The 26,461-nt window shown below is 41.1% G+C and overlaps 1 protein-coding gene across 1 annotated transcript; it reads right to left on the bottom strand.

Annotated features, from left to right (window-relative positions):
• On the bottom strand, positions 1–26,461 carry PIK3R4 (phosphoinositide-3-kinase regulatory subunit 4). The gene is made up of 19 exons (XM_051611120.1): positions 25,462–26,461; positions 24,089–24,222; positions 23,326–23,908; positions 20,984–21,118; positions 18,880–19,101; positions 16,316–16,489; positions 15,025–15,170; positions 12,810–13,013; positions 11,817–12,018; positions 10,383–10,582; positions 9,132–9,342; positions 7,099–7,264; positions 6,274–6,438; positions 4,969–5,180; positions 4,562–4,693; positions 3,111–3,211; positions 2,019–2,107; positions 1,464–1,572; positions 1–576 (listed from the first exon to the last, which is right to left on the bottom strand). Exons 1-19 carry the CDS (start codon positions 26,189–26,191, stop codon positions 406–408), a joined length of 4,086 nt encoding a protein of 1,361 aa, XP_051467080.1. The 5' UTR covers positions 26,192–26,461; the 3' UTR covers positions 1–405.

Consider the following 26,461-nt stretch of genomic DNA (forward strand, 5'->3'; position numbering starts at 1 on the left):
TACCAAACAGGAAAGCTCAAGTGGACTTTATTATAGTTATTAGACATGAGTGCACTGATTCTTATTTTATTTCTCAGATTCAACATAAGAGCAGAGCCAGACACTGAAGTACTCGCATCAGCTCTTCACTTTCTGCACATTTAGAATGTGTAAGATGGGAGGTCTTTAACATCTTCTGAAAGATCCTTGAAGGAGAATATAATCAAAACCACGCTAAACAATTTCTTCATAAACTGTTTGGTATTTCAAGGAAATGCTGGTAGGATACAGATAACCCATTTTATCACCACCTTTATAGTCTTTAAAGTCCATTCTATTCCATGATCTGGAAACAGTCCTTGAAAACTTCATTATAACACTATTTCTTTATTACAAATATTTACATACTATATATTAGTACAATTTCTATTTCCACACTTTAACAATTCCATCCCTTGATGCAGTTACTATAAACCCTTGTGTGGTCTGGAAAGTTGCAATATCTGTGATAATATCATGATGTCCAACTGGGAGAGACTCTGGACCCTTCCGAGGGGTCTCATCAGTAGGCCCCAGTTTTTGCTTGTTCTGAATTTCCTATAGGAAAACAAAGTGAGAAGTATTATGTACAGAAATGTGAGCATTTGCAACTGAGAACTGTCACACATATTAGGTTGTCGGTGTAAAAAGAAAAAAAATCCAAACACCTCAAAAAAACCCACCCCAAACACAAAACCTCCTTGGTTCATTTATTTTCATCACATACAACCTAAATCTTAATCTGCACTGACATTACAGCTCTCAGATTAGGCAAGGAATGTTTTTTTCCTCCTATTTATTTCAATGACGCTAGCTACTAAGATTTGATATTCCTATAGGGGGAAAAAAAGCAAGGGTTTTATAAAAACGGATTCAATAGCATGAATGTAATTGTTTAAGAACTTCAGATGAAACACTGCAATACCAGAGTGCATAGGCAGACCCTCACTGACCTTTATTTTTCCAGTCACCTTTGCAGAACCTTTCATTCAACTGAACTGAAACAAAACACAGTGCTGTTCAACAACTACCAACACTGCCAGTTCCAAAAATCACTCAAGGATGTAACAAAAACTGCAGAGCTCTGCTACTATGTTGTTTTGCTGCCAGTACATCTCCTGTTCCCTTGCTAAGAGCCAACACAAAAGACATTCCAAAGACTGTTCAAAGTCAAAGGTGTTACAACACTAGCTTTCAACATAGCAAAAGAAACATGTGACTCTGACTGCTACATGTAAGTCGTATTTGGTAATTTTAATTCTGTCAAAAACTACTCGTTTTTTTTTCTTTTAAAATAACTTCTTCCTAACTACCTGAAAATGCAATGCTGACACTATCCATAAAAGGTAAGATAATGACAATTAATGCCATCATGTTATTAATATAACCCATGGTGCCAGCCAAAAGGCAAGCAGAACGGGTGTCTGTCAAACAAAGCAAAGTACCTGAACCACCTCCGTGCCCTCAATTATCTTCCTGTAGTAGGAAACAGATGGGCAATTAGAACTTCCAGCTACAACATACGATCTCTCAGGGTAGGCGAGATCCCAAAACCTAAACACAAAGAGACAAAATCAAGCTGAAATGTTCAGTTTTATCAGCTTAATGCAGCTGTTTAAAAGCTGTTTTGCTTTTATTATGAGAGTGAGTGGGTACAAATGCTGTATGCTTTCTAAAATTAAGTGGAAGAGAGGCATGCAGAGAAATCAACATTCTAATTGATTCAAAAAAAATCAGGCTTACATGAGTTATTGTTTTGTTTCTTATTACACAGCCTGTCAAGAACTTTACAGAAGGGTAGGCATCGTATTTTAGAGTAGCACTGAGTTTTGCACTACTTTTGCTGAAAATAATTCTTTCTGCTCACTGATGCTTCCTAATGAACACATCTTCAGCATTATTGTTTCTTGGAGCTTAGTTAGGCAGCGCTTGGCACTATTTAGTAAACCAGCAGGGGTTGAGGGGAGGCTGTCAAACAAAAAAGGTTTTAGCTTTATCACCTTATTTTCATGTCTGAGCCTGCTGTCAGTAATATGGGATTACCAGATGCTGGACTGCAGTATATTCCATGGATGCTGTGAGGAGAGGGCTAGTAGGGAAAAGGGAGATATAAATTATCACCATTAGCTGTTGCCGTGCTTCAGAAGGGGAATGCATTCTTGACCACGTTCATCCACACACATTCCCAATCTTTCTGACAAATGCTAAGTTACTTTAACGGGCCAAATTCTAAATGTGTGAAGGTAAATTACTTCCTTACATGTCAGAGAGCGATGCCACAGATTTAACTCTCCATAATTCTGAAAATTACATTCTCAGTGATGGCAAATGAGAGAGATTATTTCTAAAAGAATGAGGCAGGCTGAAAAGCACAAGGATGCTCTATAATTTATGCTACGAAGGCATTAAGAGAGATACACAACAGAAAACTAACTTGAATCACAGAGTTCCCTGTTTGCAAAGTGCATGACCAAAATTAACTCAACCTGCAGTCTTTGTAACATGTACAAATTCAAGTTTAGGTAGATTCCAGGCGTGCATTTACAAAATTTACAGAAGCAGCTGTGGTTATTTTTGTGCATGTATTTGTGTTTTAAGAATGACATCCCAGATTGCTCCTTCCCCAACTAACTCCATGAAGAGAGCAACTTTATGCTTTAAACTAGCAGTTAAGTGTAACAGTGGCATTGTATTGCAGAATGAATGTGCAAAAGAGCAGATGCATAGAGAATTATCCACAATCCCAGAAACAGCAAGTACGTACAAGATGCCACACCATGAATTTTGGCTTTGCCCTAATCTTTACAGGCTTGACCAGCTCACTGGTTTTCTAAGAACAAGACTGGATACAGCAAGTGAGTGCTACAAGTACATTCCACAGGTAGTGGAAGATATTAATGAATATTCAGGTTCCACCAATGTTATAGAAAGGGGTATTAATTTTGACGGCAAAACAATTACGGTGCCAAAATGAATAAACCTCCAGGCAAGTTCCTGGTGCCAAACTGGCACGGCCGTGGAAACAGGTAACTGCCCGTTGTTCTAGCCCCAGCTACACAACAGAAAGTGGAAAAGAAAGAGACCAGACCGACCTGCAGTTCTGAAAGGGGCGGCGCGCTGCTGGCCCACAAAGTGAAGCGGCGATCCCCGGTTTCCATATCCCACATGGAGACTTCATTATTGCCTTGAACAGCTACAGGAAAGATATTGCCAGTGCAAAAAATCTAGGACAGGTCAGCTGGTTCTCACTACCTTTCTACTGACATGACATAAGAGGGTACAGCATAGAGACAGTCTCCACTTGCTCTCTGCAGCGTTTGTGTTACTCCTGCTTTAGCAGTGAAGCCCTGCACGTGTTTTGCTCAGTCTGCTGCTTGGAAATAGCTTCACTATAGTTTAAACTGCCTCAATTGAAAGCATGTAATTGAAACCTGTTTTAATCACTAACCTTTTAAAAAAGGTATTAAAACCTCACTTTCCTCCCTAGTTAACTTCTCACCCCACTCTGAGAAGGATGGATGGTCATCAGGGCTTTTGGAGATTAGTCCCAGGCAGGTAAGACAGCAATCTCAAGTTATAGTTCAGTAGCTACAACGAAGTTCCACACCTATGTTTAGTGTGGACAGGCAAAGAATCCCATCCCAGAGCTTTTTATATGCCTGGCAGCAACCCAGCAGGCAAGGACTTTTAAATAATATTCTGAAGTGGTGAATTTAGTCACTCATTTATTCTTTAACAGGGAGGGCACAAACTAGAAAGCACAGAGATGCTTGATTTATTTGCATGTTTTTTCAATAAATTTATTTTCTCTCCTAGGGTGGTCACTAACTAAAATAAAAAGCCTAAACAGCAAGTAAAATATGAAACTGAAATTACTCTCATTTCACAGCAACTTTATCGGTTTTGTTATTATAGGATTAGTTTTAGCTACTTGTCCATTTCAGAATGTGTTCCTGACACAAAGATTTAAAAGTACATGACACTACTACATGCAGTGAGGATAAAGCAGCTGTGAGCATATCAGATAAGGAATCTTGGGAAGCTTTAACCCATGACACAAGTAGGTGAGGTTCAAGTGGGAATTTGAAGTGGACAGCCTTTCAGTCTCTGCCCCACAGAGCAACTGAAGGCAGTGGCAGAATTTCCCATCAACTTCAATGTATGCAATGAGTTTAGAACATTTTGTCCTTAAAAAGTGACATGGTAGACAGCACACAGGGAGGGACCCTCATGAGATGTGTAATGCTCAGAAGATGATAATTATAAAGGCTGTCATTTCCATAATGGCTTAACACTACTTCCCCCTCCCTGTGCCCCCCTCTCTTTAATTTCAGAAAGCCAGGAAAGAGCACAGTGGCAGAACACAAGTATGAACCTTCCCTTTTCCCTCACCCCAAGCAAAGCACAAGAAAAACTAAAAACTACAAGGAAGAAAAAACCAAACACCACCAACTTCCTCCAGGACTTGAAGCAGAAGCTAAAACAGGAAGTCCTTTAATCACAACTTCTGGCAACTGTGAGATAAGTTCAAGACATCTTTTACCTGCAATTACCCAGGACTGATAGACAGGATGCATGAGCAGGCGTCTGATGCGGGCCTTGGAAGGATGAGAATGGCTGGAGATGGGTAACTGAAACCTCATATCCCAGCAGGCCATGGTGCCATTGCTTGTTCCTGGGGAGAAAAAGCTCCCCAGAGTTAGAGAGATAAATATATGGGGTTTTACCCACATCCTTCTGTCCCTTGGCAGATGGACTTCAGCTTCTAGCACTTAGAGGACAGAATACTTCCCACCAATAGATCAGGAGGTCTTTCTCTCCCTGGCTTGAGAAAAGGATATTCTACTCAAAGCAGATCAAGCAAAAGCTCGAGCTACAGTTATTGAAAAAGAAAAACAGAAGGGGAGGGGGGAGAGGAGAGAGAGAAGCTAACAAGAAATACAGGCTTACCAATACACAGCCAGCATTGGTGTATGTCCACAGCAAATGAAGTTATGAGGCCTAACTTCAAATCATGTTTCAGTGTCCAAGCGTTGCTGCTAGATCGCAAATCCCATCCAACCAGGGACCCATTAACTGTGCTGTAAGCCAGTACTGACTGGGCTCCTGAATTGAAGTGATGCATGTCCACCACGCAGCCATCATCCTTCAGATCTAAGGACCTGGGTTAAAAGAATTTAGAAATTTAGAAACAGGTATAACACCCTCCAAGTTTAAGACTCCTTCCAATAGCTAATGCTGAGCACCATTTTCCTCTTCATGTCAGTTCTCAAGGCATCTCTGAGAAGCAACTTTCTGATTTTAGTACAACAGCTGCTTATGCTCTCGCAAATCTCTCTGCCAATAGGACCTACAAGCCTTCTGCAGGTTAGTGAAATGCTGTAAGCAGCTCTTTGCTAACAAACATAGCTCTCTGATCCAGGCCTCTCAGTGTGTTTGGTATTTCTCTCCCATTCATCCTCCACGCTTCTCAGACATTCATCTACCCAGAATTTACAGTCAAGAATGCTCCTCTCCATGTCTGTAGTTTCCATCTTCATCAGATTCAGCTTATTTCATTTCTCAGATTAATCCCAAATAAGAAAAGAGATTTGAGATGGATACCTTACTTATCTTTGGACAGAAAAAGAGGTCTTTGAGATGGCTACTAGATTGGCTGGGGCCTGGACACATCCCTCACTCAAACCAGAAGACTAAGCTGTTGAATCAGTGCCAAATACTCAAAAACTGCTCATATGGAGATACGTAATAAAGAGCTAAACCATCCCCAAATATTCCCCTAAAGAGTATCCCATGCCCTGTATCCTCCCGTAGCCACATTAAAAACCTGGGAGAAAAAAATTGCAGGCCTGAAGCCGAATCACATGTTAAACACTTAGAAATGTAGATTTAATGACCTGTAAAAAGATCTCCAAAATTACTTTTAAAGTATTAACATTAAAAGAGGAGGTAAGAAACTACCAATGCCAGTGCATAAATGAAAGTACTAAGAACTATTCAGACTGACTCACTGTTTCAAGCTCATAATGAGCCCAGTGACACATGAGGCACCACTACCCAGAGCTATCAATCCTCAGCCCTGCATGGAAGACTTTCAACCCTTCATTATGAAGCAGGATAAGATCCTGGATTATAGCCTTCCAGTACACCCTGGGCTCAGCCAGCAGGAAGCTTGAAGCAAACCAAAGGTTGGAATTGAGGGATACACTGACAGCTTAAGCTCTGTGGTGAGACTGAACTGCTCTAAGTACGTACCTGCTTTGTATTGGATGGATTTTAGGAGATTTAGGGAGCTTTGAAGCTTCAATACCAAGAAGCTGGATGGCACCATTATCCGAAGCTACAGCCAAGTAATGGGAGCCTTGGCAGAAAGTAAGAGTCTTCACATGTCCTCCAATCCGAGAGTAGGTCAAAATTGATCTAAGTACAATGGAGGGGAGAAAAAAAAAGGAATTTTTCTGTGGAACATTAAAATAAGAATTTCTTCTCTCAAACATCTTACTTAAAACAAACGACTCTTGAGAGAGTGCTCAAAGTTACATTTTCTAAGTGACCCAAAACCAGAAAGAACATAGCCTAAGTTGCCTCTGCAAGCTCACCTTTATCTTTGAGCCTCTAGATTATTATAGTTTCCAAGTGCAGATGCCCACATTTGTCTACCAGTAAAATAAAAGTCTACCCTAGATCTGTATCAAAGATGCATAATGTCGTTTCTATTACTTAACTGACACTGCAGTTCATTACATCTTTTTCAAAGTATTTTGAGAGAGACATGCTCTTCTCCCAAAGATCTCTCTCTCACAGTGTCAGCCCCACCCATGTTTCAACCAGCAATCCAGCTTCCATCCGTCAAGCACCAGTGGGTGAGGCAGTTAAGCATAAAGCTCATTTGTTCCAGAAACCTCAGGTGGCTTTAAACAGCAATCTAATATTTTATAGTTGCATGCAAAGAGGAACAGCAGTATTTTTCATTACTGAAATCTCCTGCACACCCACAAGTGATTCATATTTTGCTCCCAGCTGTAATTTGTTTTGCATTCTAAAACAGCAGCCCCAGAATCCTACGAGTTTTAAATCTACCTGGTTGTAGTTGTTTTTCCCTCCATTTTTTGGCTGTTCCAGATTTTCACTGTGCCATCATTTGAGCAAGTGGCAAAAATGGAGTGTTCATCAGAGACCCGAATGCGGTTCACTGCTGACTTGTGTTCATGGAGGTGAGCTACCAGCAATCCTTTGGGACGCCATCCTGCAGGGAAGAACAAAACCATGGGGTTTTGTGCTGATTTCATAACTTGGTAGGAACATGAAAATCCCCCTGATGCTATCCAGTAACAGCTATATTGGGGTATAACAATTACAGCTGCAAAGCACAGGAGGCTAACTTATTTTAAATATTAAAGGCAAAAGCCTATTTGCTCAGTTGTAAACTAAACCCCATTGGTAGATCTGGGTAAGAGTTTTCTTTTTGATGGGTTCCATGTGCATTCAGTGAAATTACAAAGTACTCTTCTTTGTAGACCCTGTGGAGATACTACTGGCACAATTCTCCTGCTGTCAGCCTGTGCAGAGTGCCGTGCTGCAAATGGCAAGCACATAAATGCCCCAAATGCACACAGTGAGTAACATATATTGAACAGATTCAAGTTCCTGGATTGTCTGTGGAGTGCCCAGAGTGACAAGCTCAGTATTGAACTACGTGCTACTTTGATAGCTTTATATACCTAATGAAATGAAGTAACAGCTTTTCTAAATCCCACAGAAAACTTATTCCAGAACTTCAAAAATAAATTGAGGAGTTGAGCTGCCATGCAATAACTCCTGCCAAGAAATTACTAACCTTTGTGTGATATGTTTCCTACTCTGAAATAAGCACCACAGTAGTATCTGGCTGCACGTCTAACACGTCTACTATAGTGAAGAATTAACAGCAGACAAAGAAGGACAGACCACAGCAAATAAGATGCCAATTTTAAATATGCACATTTTTCTGGCACTCATTCACTTGTGTAGCAGAGCAGGTCAGCTGCTTGTATTAGGACCCATTATTTCATAGGTTGTAAAATTCTTCAGAAGACAAACACATGACTTAACCAAGCTGCGTCAAGATTAGCTATGTTTATTTTCTACTACTCCTCTTAAATTGACAAGGTATATGCCCAGGTGTGCATTCATCCTAGATCTACCAAAATACTTCAGCATCACTGTGCTGATTACTGCAAATGTAGCTGGAATGCATTCTGCTCCCAACATCTGGAATTTAAGCACATGCCATTAGTAGAGGGCAGTCAGGAGTCTCCATATGGGATACCAGCGCATGGAGTGGAGAACATCAGAATAAAACACTGAAAACTAATCTAGTTAAATCCTAATCTCAGTCTGGAGCTTCAAAATTTAAATTTGGACCACAGGAAGATGATGGTGATTTAAAGCAGTGTGTTTTCTCCCAGAGTGACTGCAGGTGCCCTCACTGGCAAAACCTGGTGTTGCTCCTTTCCGGTAAAGAAAAGGGAACAAGAGGTAAAAATGCGTCTCCTTCACCTCTGAAAGCAACCCTGTAGTATGGAGCACACATATCTGTGGCTGGGCACTGTGTTGCTGTCACCACAGCTGGTGGGGGCAGGCCCCTTGGTAAACAAACACAGCTCCAAGAACCCACCCCAGCACATGTGCCACTGGGTAAGAAAAACTGGCGAAGAGATCAGAACACTCACAGGGTGGCTGAGAATCTGGAGCCACGCCCAGCAAGACACTCCAGATTTCTCACCTTCAAGAGTGTTTCTCCCCTTGCCCAAACCAAGCTACAGGCTGTTACAGGATGGCAAGTTCTCAGCCGTATACCCAGTAACAAACAACCCACTTCAGAAAACTCACTGGAACAGAGCACACAGCCTGGGTTTCAGACCAGTGGTTTGGGGCTGCTACTACAAAGATAAAGATCCTGGGTCCAGACCCTCTGTCACAGGTCACGCATGTATTTTGTCAGAAGTAGGTGCACCTCCTGAACTAACAATTCCTTCTTTTCCTCATCTTTTGCATTTTTTTTCCTTGAAATGATGATTATTTGCCCCTTTTTTTTTTTTTAAAAAAAACAAACTCAGTGGCCTGTGACTTACCTGGAGGTGGGGGCTTGCTCTCCCACTCAGCATTCTCCATCATCTGTTTGGCAAGCCTCTCTGCGTTGCACTGTTCTCTCTTCTGCTGGATCAGCTGCTGAAGTTCTGTTTTGCAGGTGGTGACACGTAACTGGTGCCCAGACGAAGACGCCGTGCTGCTCAGTGCCTGCAGGGTGGGCTTCCTGGGCTGAACTACTGTGCCATCAGATGCCTGGAAGAGATAAGCACTTGAAAATACACACCTTCCGCTCTACATACGGATAAATCCCCTCTTAAGATTACTGGCAACACTGAAGAGAGGTGGGAAAATGTTTTTTATTTCATTAATTAGCAATGAATTAGCATTTTTAAAAAAAATTACACCCTTGCATGGAAACAATTAAAAATAGCAAAAATTATTATTTATAAGAAAGCATAAGCATTCACTTACTCTTCCCTGTTCACAGACTCCTAGAACGGTTTGGGTTGCAAGGGACCTTAAAGATCATCTAGATCCAACCCCCCTGCAGTTTGCCTAGTCTGTTCTGTATCCTGTTTGTAGAAAGTGTAATGTGGCACAGATTGCCTCTTAATGGGATCGTTACAGGAGCAGTTCCTGCTCTCAAGACTGACAGAATTACAGGTTAGCTCTAGAATGATTATTTGCTTATATTAGGCTTTAAAAACAAAAGCGTAAAGTGTTTCCCTCTTAGTTCAGAGGGGACACTCTGTTGAAGCTAGCAGAAGCTAATCACCAACCAGAAACAGAAAAGAAAGAAGTATGCAGTGTCAAGAGATGCCTCAATAGCCTGCAGGGCCCCCCACCCACCCTGCTCTGGCCAGTATTAAGTATTACAGATGTCAAAATGTAGCTCTGATACAATACAGCAGTTCCAAGTTCAAATCATGACGTCTCTTCCTCAGAACACACATTACGGGGTGCAATTTTAGGAAAAGTCTTCCCTGACAGAATAGCCTATCTAGTGATTGGCTGGTCCACAAAGCCCCACCTCTTCATGCAGAGTATCTATTTGTTAGTGAAGCTCTTCTGTTCGAGTGACTAAACTTTTCCTTCCTTCCTCTCTCAATCTCTATTTTAAAAATAAGAACTTTTAAGTCAGCTACGCTGCTGGAGGAGTCACCAGGGAATAGCAGGAGTGTAAAACAACCGCCAAACAAAACAAGAAGGCCACATCCTTATACTCCCACTTGGCTTTAAAACAATGCAATCATTCCAGCTTAAGATGCAAAGATCGCATTTTTTGGCAATACCTGTGGGGAGGATGACAAAGTGGCACAAATGCCAGCTGAGGACTCCGAACGAAGTGGTTTCCCAGCCTGGATGGCTTCAGGATCAGTAGTTTGTCCATGCCCTTTGGATATTGGCTGGGAGATGTTAGTTGGTTCCAGAGACCCAAACATGCTTTTCCATTCCTCATTGACATTTGAATCTTGCTTTACATGTTTTCTAGCTATAAACAATTGGGAGGGACAAGAGGGAGGGAGAAAAAACAACCCATAATCATAACCACATTCATTCAGGATGGTCATTACTTTCAGACTACATACAAGTCCAATGTTTACATACCAATTTATTATTTTATATAGTTAACAGAGAAAAATGTACTGCTAGGTTGTTTAAGCTGGCTGAGAGGGCTTTATGAGGCAAACAGAACACGTGGCAAGTGCTCTGTTTACACCTTCGTAATTCTACAGTTGACTCATGCAAAAAATCATTCCAGTAGAGGGAAATTTTGTGTCTGAGTCTGCAGGTTTAGACTCCACATGATTTTTTTTTTTTTATGAGAGTTACTCCATTATTGGTGTAAGAGAGGGATAAATTTGTAAGAGTAAAGTATGCAAATCATTATCAGTGTCAAATACAATCAGTTTTCCATCACAACTGCAATATCACCTGTAGATTCAAGAATGTTATCTGTGAATAGGAAATGTATTTATTTTCAGCATTCATCTGGAGTCGCTTAGAGCTATAAAATATAGAAAGCTAAATGAAAACATGGGACTAATAAAATTTGAACAGAGATACACAGAACTGGTAAAGATAGCAGCAAGTAGATTTCAGAGCTGAACAAGGAAATATAAGAGGTTTTTCAAGCTGAAAGAGGGGCAGGCAATGAAGTAAAATGGGGGTTGATGAGCAGCTGAAGAGCCCTAAGTTCAAAAGGCATGTACTTGGTCAGTGAGCAACAGTTGGCACGCCTGAGTGCCAGCCTGTTTCAGCATCACACCCAGGCCACAGTTTCCTCCAGGCTGCCCCAGTAAAATTTTCTGGATTTTCACAGTTTAAGAACTATGGCTTCTTGAGAGGAAACAGAGGTAGCAGAACTGTAGCCTTCATCATTTACACTGTTACCATGGGTCATTGGAGTCCTGTCCGTCACAACCAGCTAAATAACCTGTGCATGTTATTACTGCAAATGTAGTCACACTAATTACTCTCAGAGACAAAATATCCCCAATGTTCACTGATCCAGAGAGCATTCCAGCACCTCACACTTTAAATAGCAGCAAGCTATGGAGAAGCCATGCTGGATTTTCTCATTGCAAACTCAGTGAGGAGGATGATGATAGTTACATAGGCTGAATTACTGAGAACACTTGCTGAGCAAATTAAAGACTTAATTCTCTGACCCTGTAAGAAAGGCTCTATTTTATTCATCTCTACAGATCACTGCATATACCAACCACGTTTGTCATCAGGCTCCTGCTTTGTTTTAACAAGATCCACTTGTCTTCCAGTTATTCCCAGAGCTGACAAGTCAATCACCCCTTTCTGACTGCTGTCATGCAGGTGGCTCTGATCCACTATATTGGCTTTTGCTTTATTTGATTTTAACATAAAGTCTTTCAGTGCTAAGAGTTTGTCTTCCTCCTCCTCAGTCATCCCCTACAGAATACAAGAAAAGATAGTATTATTTACTTTTGAACAAGAACATACATCAAGGCATGAAGATGTGAGAAGCAGTAAAACTAATGACTGGCTCCAAAGCTGAAGGAGAGAGCACATGCCCAGGATTCAAGTCTGTCACTCACACAAGATTTTGGGTAAGCTGCTGCAGTACAAGCATGTCCTTCCTCTTCGGGAACAGAGCTAGGAATCATGAAGGGGCAGAACAGCATTTAATATTGGATCACTGCCTGATGCAATCTGCTTAGGTGCCACCCATGCCTAAAGCCCACCAGCCACAGGGAAAACAAAAACACAAACACACACACTCAGCTACAGTATTTCCTCTTCCCAGGTCTCACTGCTTTGTATGGGTGATTCTTAGTATCTCCCTCTTCACATATAAACTTTCAAGCTCCCTTTGGTTTTTGCACTGTTAGTTCCAAGCCTCTCTCTTCAACAAATACACTCTTCTCTCCAACACATTACACAGCATATATTCTCTAACACTGACACCATCACAGATGTGTCAGAAATCTTGAAATGCACAACTGAAGACCTTATACAAGACTCTATTTGGGAAATCCAAATATAAGGTTGCCCTGCTTCTGGCAGATCTTTTAAGATTCTACAAACATATATTGAAATCAATGGAATCAATTGTTTGCAGGATCAGACACTCAGACTGGGAGTCCCTCAGAGCAGCAACTGCAAGGTTAAGGTGTGTGGAGATACAAAAGAGCCCAAGAACCCCAAGCCTGACTTCCAAAGAACAAATTAAAACCAATCACTTGTGAAAGCAGTTTCTTCAACAGCTGTGCAATGGCAGGGTCCTCTGGGGGTGGGCAGTCAGGCAGAGCACCATTCCTCTTCTTCTGACGCATATGGAGGTGTCGGAAGAGGCTTGTGATATCCTTTGATCTTAAGACATAATCAAATATGGAACGGCTGACAGGCTCTTTAAGTACACTTAGCAAGACTATTTCTTTATCTATCTGCAATTCAAACAGAGAGATGGGTCAGTGTGGAGGAGGATGAAATCCATGTAAACATGGAGAAACCTAGCAGTAAATGCTGTCATCTCACACCTACATTTGCATTTTTTTTCCCCTAACCTGAAAGACAGTAACTGGACAACTGCAAATAACAATATAAAAATCAGTATCTTTCTCTGAAGGCATCTTCTAAAAAACAGCTTCCAGCTCAGTCCTGTTTGCTTTCAAATGTACAAAACAAAACAAAAAAAATTACGGAGGGCTTAAAAACTACTGCACCTGATTGTGCCAATAATCTAGATTCAAATTTTTTTCCCCCTCTGTGAAAATCAGATCTTTCCTTATGTTGGACATACCAGATTTTTCTCCATTCTCTTCCCTGTTCTCCCAGCAGTCTCAGAACATTAACTTGGCAATGCTAGGTGGGATTGAAAATTCTACTACTAGTATTATAATATTTCAAACTTTGCCTTTTTCCTACATTTCCCCTATAAAAATAGCAACTAGAAGTGCTCTTCCCCCATTTCAGTCCAATTACCAGGTTTCCTCCTATGGATACAAGGGAATAAGGATGCACAAGCATGTACTTCAGTAATATTCAAAAGCATATTGGGACATTACTAAATAGTTATAAGAAACAGATGAGTTACGGTGTAATTTAGAATCATTAACTGATGCAGTCCCTATAAAGATTGTTCATTCAAACAGAAAAATCCAAACAAATTTCTGCTCTCCTAGGTGGCAATTCAATGTCTGTTTGAGTCCAGAGAATGTGCCTGGACACATGAAGTCTTGCATGCAATCCAGATTACTTGCCACCCCAGCATTCACTGGAGTTCACACTTTCATTTTAGTACTTGGGTTTTGCTGTTTCAAGAGTAGGCCTTAAGGTGGTGGGGGGAAAGGGACAAACCATAACCATGAAATAAGCCCCCAATTAAAGTCTCACAGTTAAATGGCCAAACTTAATTTGTCCCAAAATTATGAGAAATTCTTGTATAAAAGTTGGAATACTCAAAATAATTGATAGAAGATGGTGGTAAGACCCCATTCCTACATTGTGCTGCTCACTGTCTACATTAAAAAAGCAGCTTCAAAATGAGTCTGAAGTGAGTACTTCATTACAATCCAACTCAATGTTACCTCCAACTTGCTCACTCTATTTAGTGCTACATAGCAAAGAAAAGATTTATACACTAAATTGCATAAGAATATATATTATATACAGGAATTGCATAAGACAAATGTATAAATCAATGCCTAAAACACAGCACAAGTTGTCTAGGGAGATGTGAACAAGGAAAAGATATTGTTTTAGTGAGGTTACCACCTGCACAGTTGACAAGAAAGTGTTTCACACGTGATGCAGTTTTCAATGCAAGTACTGCAGCTGTTTCTTATCTATTTCAACACCTGAGAGATGCATTCTGCAGTCATCATGGCATTACCAGCATCACGCAGGCCGTTCCTAGACATGTGCTGCTATGAAACAACCCCTTCATGCTGAGCACTCTGCCCTTACCCTGGGCAAAGCACAGAAACACAGCAGAAGCACTGCTGACATCCCAGCATGGTCATCCCAGCTAACAGACTGCTCGTGTGTTAGTGGGACAGGGCTAGAATACTCAAGTCTTGCAGAAAGCACTAAACATAGAAACGTTTGTTTCGAGGCCAGCTTTTCATGCCTTTTAAACTCCTACAACACAGCACAATATTGCAAGGGTTTGACTGTAAACAAGGCAGGGCTTGAGCCAAAGACATACCTTTTGATTTTAGTCTTTGTAAAACATTCTGCAACTTGCAGCAAATATGAGAAAACAGTCTTTCAAACATGAAAGGCAATGGCTGTTTTGTCAGTGTCTGCCAGCAGAGATCAAAAAAACTGCATCACCTCTAACCTTAACTGAAAAAATACAATAACTTCATGTTCTTAGGGCCAGGACTGTGGGCAAGACAGACTTAAGAATTATGACTAGTCTAGATATATTCACATTAATATTTGAAAGATTACCTGTATTATTGGTTGTGTGATAAAAGGATGGAGGTATGGCATTAGCTTGCAGTAGACATCAGCAATATTTAAATACTGTGCTACCACAGTGATAAATCCAACTGCACCATAACGTATCCAAAGATTAGGATGGCACAGGAAAGGTGCTGAAAGAAAATGAGGCTGTTAAAAAAATGTATAATTCATATTAAAGAGACAGGACTATCCTGTATATGGCAGCCTGTGGTGTAATTTCCTCCCCATAGAATTATCCCCAAACTGAGTCTTCTCTACTGCAGAAGGCCAAGGTTTAAAGTACCTGTAGCAAGGAAATTACTTGATGGACTTCACTGGCTCAGTTTCCTTGCTATTGCCAAACAGCATAATTTTCCTATTTATTCAATTCACTCTCTATCACTCAAAATTTGCAAAGGAGACTAAAAAAAAAATAAATCACAACCTTATTCTTCACAGTTATGGAAAATCCTAATACCAGTGATTTTATTTTTTTTTCTTTTTAAGAAAATACTTTATTCTTTCTTTTTCCCCCCTGTCTTCCTTGAATAGTCACTATTTATAATGTAAATTATCAGTAAGTTCTTGTCAGGCTCAGAAAGGCATCTCAATTACATAGGTTTTAAGAAGCTGTAATCAAGGTACTGTATAAGATATCATCACAGATCTTCTACCCCAAATTCTAAGTGCATTTGAAAAGCCGAAACACTATTAAGCAGGAGACTAAATCCCAAAAGATCAGCTGGTCTCTTTTTTTCTGTAAATAGCTGGTAAATCTTGGGCACATCTAAATTAAACTGATAAGCCTGATAAAGAAGGAGAGACCAACTCTATATTCAAGGTTCTATTGAGTTAAATGGGATTTTATGGTGTTAGAAAGAGGATGAGAAAGGATCATGTATTGTCTGAAGGACTGAGAACTCCCCTTCCTCAAAATTATCTGCCTGATCAACTTCCAAAAGTAACCAGGAGTTTTTCCTTATAGGAGGAAAGAACTTGGCAGGAAGAACAATGAAAGATCTTAAAAGAGGTTTTTGCACTCAAGGCTAAGTGTTGTTTGCTGCTGTCCTATATTAAAACAGAAGATGCTTCCAATTGGTTCCACTAAAATTATTATTTTAGAGTTCAAAGCCCTAACATGGTCCAGCTAGCAATAGTTCATTAACACAATTTTACATGGATTTTAAAACAGTACTATGGGTTTGCATATTGGACAGCTAAATAACCATGGAAGCCTGATGTAGTACTAAGATTTCTTTAATAGGGAAACAAGGTATTATTCAGTATTTCAACTTACCAATATCACAAGCAAACTCATAAATATGGGGCTTTTGCAAGAGCCCCAACTGGCACATACAAGTAAGGGCATTGAGGGCTTTATAAATGACAAATTCTTCAGCATCACTGAGACCCTGCTGAAGCAGAGGTTTCAGTATTGACGAGCTTTGCCAGCCAACGTAAGCAGCAACACCTGAAACAAAAAGCAACACATAAAAATCCAAAGGAGCACTTCCTTGCCTATCCTCACCAAAGTTTAAAACTGCTATCCCACTGAGACATCTCAAAACAGATTATTAGTCATTAGAAAGAAAAAGGAAGCTGCTTTTCATTCGAAGTTAGATCAATATTCTGAAAACTCTTTGACAAAAGCAGGTCCTTGTGCATGCAGAGGTCCTCCCAGATCTCAAAGCATAGAGGTCAGCACACAGCTGGCCAGCAGAAGTCTGAAGCAGCAAGGCAAAACCAGCAATGCTTCTAAGGGGTGGGGATGCACTGCCTGCATCTGTACATGGAAAGGACAAAAGGGCAACAGTAAAAGATTCTCTTAGATTTTTGTCTTTTAACTTAGCAGTGATGGTAATTTAAGTATCATTGAGATTTCTGAAAAGACTGAACTGGATACTGGCTAATTATCAGCAATGAAAGCCTAGGACATATTTATCCATGAAAGAAAGAATCACTAATAGTCAAAAAGGAATAATTACAACAACCTTCTAAAACTCTTCTAGTCTGAAATGGTTGCAAAATTTGCTCTTTAGTTAACCAGTTGCAAATTGTTTGATGTAATGAAGCCACCTTTTCCTTAGTTTCAAAAATAATTCTAGTTTTTAAATATAGCTCAAAATCTTACAAAGAAGCCAAGATCAAAAGCAACATGGAAGTAATTCTTTTGAAGCAGCTGGCCAAAAATAGATCTACTGCATCCCAGTAAAAGATATTGCTTTCCTGGTCTTCCTTTCTCACATGAAAACCAGCCAATGTCCACATGAAACTGTCATCAGGAATTGGTAGTTTAGAGTAGATAACCCATCTACCATAATTAATCTCTGGCAACGGTCAGAGAGATTGACATTGTTGAATTTCAGATCTTTACTCAAGCTTTAAATCACATCAACATTCCCTCCCACAAACAACTGGGCAAGTCTTCTGGTTGTTCTCAAGAGAAAAAAACTAAAACTTTTTCATTTAATAGCTCAGGCTTGTCCTTACTATTGCTATACGTGGTACACAGCACAGACCATAAATGCTTCTGCTTGTAATGCAGTTAATTTGGGATAGATAAATACCAGAAAAATCAGTACTTTCCCATCAGAATCAAGATTAAACATAAATTTATCAGTTCTACTCTAATAAGGTAATAATAAATATATTTGTTTATATGTTAATGCTGGGCTTTGCAACCCGTTGTTAAAAGGAAGAGAGGAAGAAAAGAGAAATGGCACAGATAAGATAAATCCCCTCAATGCCACTGTCACAGAAAGACATCTGCCCACAGCCGCTGGCAGAGTGTCTACACATACTTAAACATAAGTCAGAGAGCTCAGCTGTAAAGATGTGCAAAAGCTTTAAGTAAAAATTCATCTGAATTCTTCTGTGGAGGCTTTGAACAGATACTGGGAAAGAAGGGAGTTAAAAACCTCTCTCTCTACATGCCTTTTGCAAGACTCCAGGGCACTGTGACTCATGCTTTGGCTACCCCATTGCTCCTCTGAAACAAATTCTGACAAGTTATCAGCATCACATCTTGGCAGGGTTTGCCAGCACTGCATTTGGTGGCTTCCAGTCATAATGGAACATGTGCCTACCATAGTGGCCCTGCTGAAAGTCTGACCAGGCTCCTTTTTCGTGTTATGCACTTCAAGGACCATTTCCCCCACCCCCAGGTACTGAAGTCCACTATGGGAAATGTTTTCTTGAGCCACAAATCCTGAGACTGACAGCAACAGTCATGTGGAATAGTTCCCAAAATACATGGAACATCAGATACACGAAACAACTGACACAAAAAGCCATCACGTCACTAGTAAGAGTTTTTTAAATAGTTTGAAGTTTTCTGAGCTGACAGGACTCTTTAAGTGATGTCTTATGGCCCTAAAAAAAGTTTTGAAATTATCACTTTAGCCTATACAGATAGTTTTCATTGCATGAACAGGTATACTGGAGTTAATGGGATATGCACACCCATGAAGTGATGCATCTGCTAGTCAGCTTGCAGAAAACTTAACATTTATTTGTCATAAATTTAGGCTTTTTCAGTTAGTGTCTTAAGCAAAGACTCAAAAAATTTAAAAATAAAATAGCATTTAAAGCTTATTTTTTTTGTTAATCTAATCTGTGGTCTCATTTGTATTAAATATTTTGACTAAAAGAAAAAGATACTTGTACTTACATGGCTTCATCTTCACTCCCTCTACAGAAACATTCACACTTGATAATTCAGCAAAGTCTTTTCCTATAAACTCTGAAAGTCCTTTCTTACAAAGATTTCTATGTGACTGTTAACAGTTTCTAGGATATGCAAAAATTAATTTATTTATATTATTATCTCTCTACCCTGTCTGACTGAAACCAAACACTTACCAACAATGCTGTCAAAGAAAGCTCCTCGAAGATGCCAGTCATTCTTGTCATTTAAGAAAGTGATCATATGAGACAGAAGAACATCATTGGCCTTTTGACGTCCAAAAAACACACAGAGGCGTGTTATTCCATTTTCCATCAGTGTTTGTTTCACAATGTTCTCTGGATCACTGAGCAAGGTCACAACTTTCTGCTGGACCATTTCATGCAAGGCTTGCAACTCTGCAAGAGACAGAGTGAACATTTGAGCTGGAGAAACAATACATGCAACATGTACTACTTGCTGCTCAGAGTTACACCGATAGGTCATTCTGAAGAGCACGCAACTTGGTAAGATGGACAACACGACAGAACCTCAACAATTCCAACAACTGACGTATCAAAGACTTCAGACTAAGAACAAGGTGGAGGCAAAGCCAAAGAGTATAGAAATGTGAAACATTCTTTCCAGATCAATATATTCTAAACTTGTCATATCTTTAACCAAGATGATCTGGCTCATTATCAGTATATGCGAAATGCGGAGGTGAAGCATCATCAGAAGGAGCCAGCAGCAGTGTCACAAAAAAGTCTTCCAGGCAATGCTGCTTTGATATGTTTGTTTCACTATCAGTTTCAAAATCTGTGAAATGACAACAGATCAGTAACATATTTATAATTGGGTAGATAGATCAACTTCATTAAGGATACAGAGAGGAATAAGCAATGCTTGAAAAAGTGATGTTTTCCAATTTCATTAACTGTCAGCAGCTACCCTATCCATAACCACAAAAAATGTGAAGATGACCTTGCCTATGGCTTCTACTCTGTGATGCAATTGAAAAGAAAAAAAAATCATGTTAAATGTAAATAACAGAATTGTTAGTGCACTGGCTCTTACTGGAAGCTGTACAAGGGAGGTTCTCAAACAAGAAGCCAGAATTTTCAGCTACTGCTGTCCCAGCTTTGCAGGGATGACTACTATTTCCCTGCAGTCAGAATATCAGCTAATTTGCTTTCTATCATCTGTCAGTCACATGAAAAAACTGCCTTCTGGATTCAAATTTCTCATGCTTGGTTTCTAAAAGGGTAAAAAGAACAGAACTATTCAAACTTTTTTCTTCCTCGTGTTACTTCTTTCATCTTCAAGCTCTTTTGAGGGGTAGAGGAGAGCACTTCTTAAAAACACAGCCTGTACAATGGGGCTTTCTTTCTCCCAGTGCTCACCAATTCTGAGCATCCCATGACTTATGTGAAGGAACTTGAAGGGGACTTTTTATGTTTGGTTTTGGTAGGTTGTTTTTTTTTCTTTTAAGCATCATCCTGCAACTATTTAAGAGATAATTGAAACATGCCTTTTTCCCTACCAAATGGAGCATGTGTGGGATGTTTACCAATTAGGAGTAGTTGCAGATTGGTCTACTTAGCCCACAAGAGAAACAACAGTTTTTAACCACAAACTGTTCCCAGCTTAAAAGACTTGTCCAGCATTGTTCTGGAAATTGTTGCATCATTAAAAGTCCCTGGAGATGACACACAGGTCACTTATTACCATCCCTCCTTCTCAAGCAAAGAAAATCCATCCTTAGGATTTTAAGCCATTCTCTATGCTACAGCTAAAATAGCACAGATAGCAGCATTACTGCCAAATAGCATCCATACATTCAGCATCTTTAGGCAAACAGACAAGAATTGACAGGCTTAGGAATAGAAAAACAGCTGAAAAATACATTACTATCACTACACTCAAGTTTGCCAGGTTTTTCAACACTAATGCTGCCTGGCACTTCAATGGAAGCAGTATTTGGAATACAGCCATGTTTTCACAGCTGATTTGTTTACAGGACCATGAGTGAAGCTGGATATGCAACCAGGCAGCCAGCAGCACAGTCAAATATCTTGAGAACTTTTGGAGAAGAAAAGTACTAATTTATATACTTTTTTTTGTCTTTCACAATGTTCAGAACAGAGGTGTTGGTTTCTGCATGAAACTGTAACACATACACTTCAATACTGGTCCAGGCAAAGCTTTCTTCCCATTTAACAGGAAACCTAAGCTTTAAGAAATGAGGAAGATCAGTGCTTTGCTATTACAAGCAGGCAAGGTAAGTAGAAGTGACATTACCTGTGTCATAGTTATCACTAGGGTGAGATGTTTCATCCATTTCTTCACCATTTGGTTCATTTTCCATATTCAGATTTTTCAGCTGTACTAATTCCAGAAATCTCAGAGCTGTTTCTGCCAACAACGCTATGTTTTCTGCAAAGGAAAACATTTTGGTTAAGAATTGTTCTTCTTTGCCCGTTTACATCAGCCTGATGATCCCCCTGAGGAGAGATTTTAACCAGTGACAACACCAGTCATGATGGGCAAATGGGATTGAAATTCCACATTCTCCCATCAAAACACTTCTGCTTTAACTCATGTCCCTAACCAAACCAAAGCTACCAAGTACATCAAATCACAGAGTACTTTTGTCACATAAACAAATGGAGAAATTGTAAGGATACCAAGGGTAACAATGACTAATTTCAGTCTTCTAAAATGAGCCCTGAATACCACCTAATCTCAGGCTAATGATTAAATAACATACCCACATGGTAGACTGCAACAAAACACCACTCCAGGATATATATCCTAGGGAACAAAACCTGGGTTACCCTGGAGGGCTGGATTTTAGAACATTTGCCCCCATATCCATCCATGCGATCTGGCACCGTTCTGCACTGATTGGAAGCTGCTGAACCAACTCAGGCTAGATTATACAGATCAGGCTACTGCTGGCACAGGAATATTCCCATCAAGACACAAGCCCCCCTTAAGCAGCCCATTGTGAGTCTTGACCAAGACAACAGCTGCATCCCAATGGAGCCTTTCCATAGCCCAGATCAAATCCTATCAGCCACCACCAGCCTGACCACTTACAAAAAAGTGTGCTATACTAAGACCAGTTAACTCAGGTATTATTTGAAATTTAAATTCCTTTCTTAAAAGAAAATCTATTTGAAATTAAGGCAGCTTAATCGGGCTTAACCATATACAGCTTAAAGAACCTTTTCAAATTTCAGAATATATTCCAGTTGTATTCAGTTTGAAAATAAAGTCAAACCACTGAACACAGAGAGAATCTCTGTGTAAGCAGATGCAACTGGAGTCTACAGGTACTGAGACCTGCAGCCTAATTGCACTTGCAGAAAAGGAGACTGCATTTTGTTTTACTCCATTTCAGGTTACTTAAGTTCAGCTTTATATCAGTTCATTTAAAAATTAATTATGAATAGATCAGCATTTTACAAGATTTGGTTTGGATTTTATTCTGATCTACAAGCATAGCACGAGAAAATGGTTCTTTTGTAAATCCCTAAACATGGAAGGCCAAGGAGACTAAAACCAATTGGTTCTATTCATTAACTATACATTGCCTTCAATTTTCATCAGCTTACTCCTTAAGCAAATGTAAAACACCAGCTGGGACACTTTCAACTGAATTCTGGGTTTGTAACTTCGAAAAAAGAAACAAAAACTGAAACAGCACACCTGAAAATATGCTAAGTGAGAGCAAATAAAAGTACAGGGTAAACAGCAAATACGAGCATGACTGCAAAGCTTCTTCCTGCACCAGGCAGAACTCACATATCTGAAAAACTTAGGAAGAAAAAACATATCAGCCAGTCTGTTACACAGCAAATAATGTAATTTCAGTCCCTGAGTATCAAATTTCATTTTGTGGGGAAGTAACTCTGAAGCACAGCAACACACTGCTGCTTTAAGTTACTTTCGTATTCATTCAGTTCAATCAGCCTACTCTGAGCAAACAACCCAAGCTAAAGAAACGTCAATTAAGATACATCAATAAAAACAGGAAAGGGTGGGCAAGCTCCAAAAGCCCCATTTGCATACTTGGCTACACAAGTGACTGCTCGGACAAGTATTTTTGGTTTTTTTCTTTCTTTCTTTTCCATGGAATAGAGCCACAGATGCTTCCTTGAACTCAAGTGTCTAAACTCCAGTCCCTTACCTTAGCTGTGGGCAGACCAGATGTGTGCTACAGCTGGGCCTTGGCCCACAGCACATGTACACATTCTGCAAGTTGCTTTTATATGCAGAACTACAGAGAATAAAGAATGTTAATTTAAGGGGAAAAGAAGTTAATTCATCCTGCAGAGACCAAACACATTTTGTTAACCATTTATAATGTCATTATTTGCTTTGGGTACTGATCTACCCTGGAAACTCATCTGTTAGTGTAAGTCAACTCATTAACTAATTAATCACTAAGTTGTTTGCACTATCTGCACCAGTTAACTTAACTGAATACAGGTGTCTTTACCTGCAGTAATTTCTGAGATTTCTGGGGAGACTTACTGAAACAGAAAGAGCCACGTGATGATTTAAGCAGAGGAGAAAACAGTTAAGGAAATACAGAAAAGCCCAAGATTTTGAGTTTTGACTGGATTTCCTCTTACCAGCATATGCAAGTCTGACGATGGTGGCTTCATCCTGGGCCAGGTGTGCAATGCCTGGCAGAATGTATTCTGGGTAAATGTTAATGTCATTGCGTGGCACCTCTTTGACAAGAGCGAGAACTTTAGTTAGTGTCCTCACAGATTCTGCCCTCACCCTGGGCACAGAGTCGTTGCTGAAATGTAACAGATAAGGAGTAATACGATCCAGAAGAATCTCTACACTTAATCTCGGCGCTAAATGAAGGATCAGCTCCAAAGCAGCCAGTTTTGAATCACAGTATTTGAGAGTCTGTAAACAGGAAGTTATCACAGACACTAGAATAACCAGCCCATTCTCTTTTGTCTCTCCCTCGGCCTTCTCTGTGCGATCATGCCCACAGAGATTGTGAATGATGTTGTCCAGATCTTTACGTATGACCAATATACGCTCATCTGCCGATACAAACGTTTCCTTGGCAAACTGGGCCATGTAAGGCTGAAGGAAAGTGTAAAATATTTCAGGAAATGCATTGTTACGTTGCTGTTTCAAATAATCTTCAGCTGCTAAACGTTTATCTGGCTCGCGATGGACCATCAGAGTGACCTTGAGAAAGGCAGAAGTAGGAAGGAGTGGGAGAAAAAGATTAAAGGTTTAGACATTTGTGATAAAAAAAAAGTAATATGAAAAATCAAACCCTAACAATAAGCAACTTGCTACCAAAATAGGTGAAATAAACTACAAACAGATCACACAAACGTTTCTAATGGTGTAGTCAATCCTTACCAGTTCTCTGATACTGCGGTCTTCAATTTTGTTCAAGACTTGATCAGGGGAAAAGAGGCCATTTCTGTAAGCCAAAAGCTGAGATAAATCAAACAAGGGCACGCCTTCTGTGAAGAGCTCCGCTATCACACAGCCTGGGGAACAGCAACAAAAAGAAAAGTCAAAAGATGTCAGGATTATAAACAGACACTTTGCTTTCTATACGCAGACAAGAACAAGCCCCCAAACAAGACCCAAATAAGGCAAATGAGTTGCCAGACTGACTTGCAGAAAGGATATAGAATCTCAAGCTCCAAAAACTGGTTTTTACACTTGATTCCTGAAACTTCTCCTAAGTATTTTATTCCAAACTTGTCAACAGCAGAGGAGTCTGCAATTAGGAAACATGAGGCAGTGACTTCAGCCATTTGCCAGCTGGAAAATACATCACCAGAAAAGGAATCCAGATCACTGTCACGTGGAAGAAGAGTGCCAGTAAGTCAGCATGGATCAGGCAGTGGGTCAAAACTGAGCAGCCCTTTTGCAGAAGGTAGTGAAATAACCTCTGCATCTACAGGGATGCTGGAGGACAGCACGCATTCACTGAGACTAGTTCATAAGCACAGTGAGAAGTAACAAGATTACCCACAGCCCCACCCCCCCTGCTGTGTACATGACACACATTCTCTTCAAAGGTCCCACTCCCACAGGTTGCTCCTAATGGTCAGCATCTTGTGCTGGACGCTTGGCTGTAACAGAGGCTTGTAAAATGAAGTAACCATTACCTTTTTGTACTTCAATCACTTTAGGGGAAAAAAAAAAGGGGGGCAAAAAAAAAAAAGGAAAAAACCCATCAAACTTTAGGCTTTTAAGCCCAAGACTCATGACAGGCTCCCACATTTGGACTCTACCATGTGCGAGTCGGGCTATGACAAGATCTTTCTTAGTTATCAAACTTCCTGCCTGTGGGGAAAATGAAACTTCTAAAGCCAATATTGCCAAACTGCTCTGAAAACTGGCTCAGTCCCCAGGCAGCTGGACCATAGGTGAACTACTGACTGGTTCCTCCTTTTGGGTTCCATAGACATATGTGTCCCTGGAACTTCACCCACAAAAAGATGATGGTCTGTGGCTTGCAGAACCATCTTTTGCCCAGCACAGAGTCAAGTGATAACAGAACATTTTCTGATTTCCCTCCTCAGTAACATGGTGATACGCTTAATTTATGTAGCTTACTGTACTGTGTCTGCACTTTTTCTGTGAATGAAAGAGTTGGGGTTGGGTCTTATGCTTCAAATAAGCAAGTTTCCCACTTACTGTTCTCTAAGTCCAGTGTTAAAAAACAACCCCCTACCACAACCAACACGCTAGTCTCTCCTGAGGGCTCCAAGTACCTGCAGAAAAGATATCCATCGCACGTTTTAACTCCCCTCTGGTTCGCTGGTTGCTGTTTGCCAAGTCTACCAAAGGGGTGGAAGGGTCCCGCATGTTTTCCAGCTCGGTAGCAAACATACTGCCATCCACAAAGCGCTCCGGAGCAATGTAACACGTTCTCCTCCGGGACGTGTCGAAGAAGTAGTTGAAGTCAGCCGGGTTGTCTTCGGGGAGATAGGTTGGCTTAAAGCTGGCAAAGTCGGTGAGAAGAACCCAGTTCCAGCTGGTCACCATGATGTTCTCCGTTTTGATGTCCCCGTGGCGGACTCCAGATTTGTGCGCCTGGTCCACCGCGGTGAGGATCTGGAAGGCGATCCACCTCTTCTCAATGTTGTTCAGGAACGGCCTGGTGCTAATTCGATCGTAAAGGTTGTCCCGCACGTACTGTCTGAACAGCATCGCGGCCTTCTCGGACAGGGTTGCCTTCTGGAAGGGCAGGCAGTTCTGCGCCGAGTGCAGCCGGATCTTCAGCTCCTCCAGCTCCTGCTTGTAGCTCGTCAGGGGCAAGGTGGGGTCCTGAATGGCGAACACCTTCACGACCACCAGCCCCTCGCGGTGCTTGGCTCGGGCCACCTTGAAGAAGCGGGTGCTCCCCAGGCTCTTGTCGTACTCGAAGTCGTGGATGTCGGAGAAGTAGCTGTCCACCGAGAGGATCTGCGAGGGGGCGATGCCAGCCAGCTGGTTCCCCATGGCGGCACCTCCTGCCGGCCGCAGCCGCCGCACCCGCGGCTCTCCCGCCTCAGCCTGGGGGGGAGGGGGGGGAAAACACAGGGCGGGTCTCACACGGGCCGCAGCCCCGCGCCCCGAGCGGGCCCCGAGCGGGCCCCGCCGCCTGGCCTGGCCTGGCCTGGCCGCGCCTCCCGCCCCTCCGCAGGCCGCGCCGCCCGGGCCGCGCCGCGCGGGGCCGGGCCCGGGGCACGGGGCGCGGCGGCGGCGGGACCCCCCTCGCCAGGCACTGCG

The sequence above is a fragment of the Apus apus genome, chromosome 2 (assembly GCF_020740795.1).
Source record: "Apus apus isolate bApuApu2 chromosome 2, bApuApu2.pri.cur, whole genome shotgun sequence".
Taxonomy (NCBI): domain Eukaryota; kingdom Metazoa; phylum Chordata; class Aves; order Apodiformes; family Apodidae; genus Apus; species Apus apus.

Excerpts from the sequence above, each read along its gene's own strand:
- PIK3R4 (XM_051611120.1), bottom strand. The coding sequence starts at position 26,191 with ATGGGGAACCAGCTGGCTGGCATCGCCCCCTCGCAGATCCTCTCGGTG. Across the intron at positions 1,573-2,018 it reads GGCTCAGACATGAAAATAAG|GTTTTGGGATCTCGCCTACC; the intron begins GTGATAAAGCTA and ends CTTTGTGTTTAG. Across the intron at positions 577-1,463 it reads AGGGCACGGAGGTGGTTCAG|GAAATTCAGAACAAGCAAAA; the intron begins GTACTTTGCTTT and ends GTTTTCCTATAG.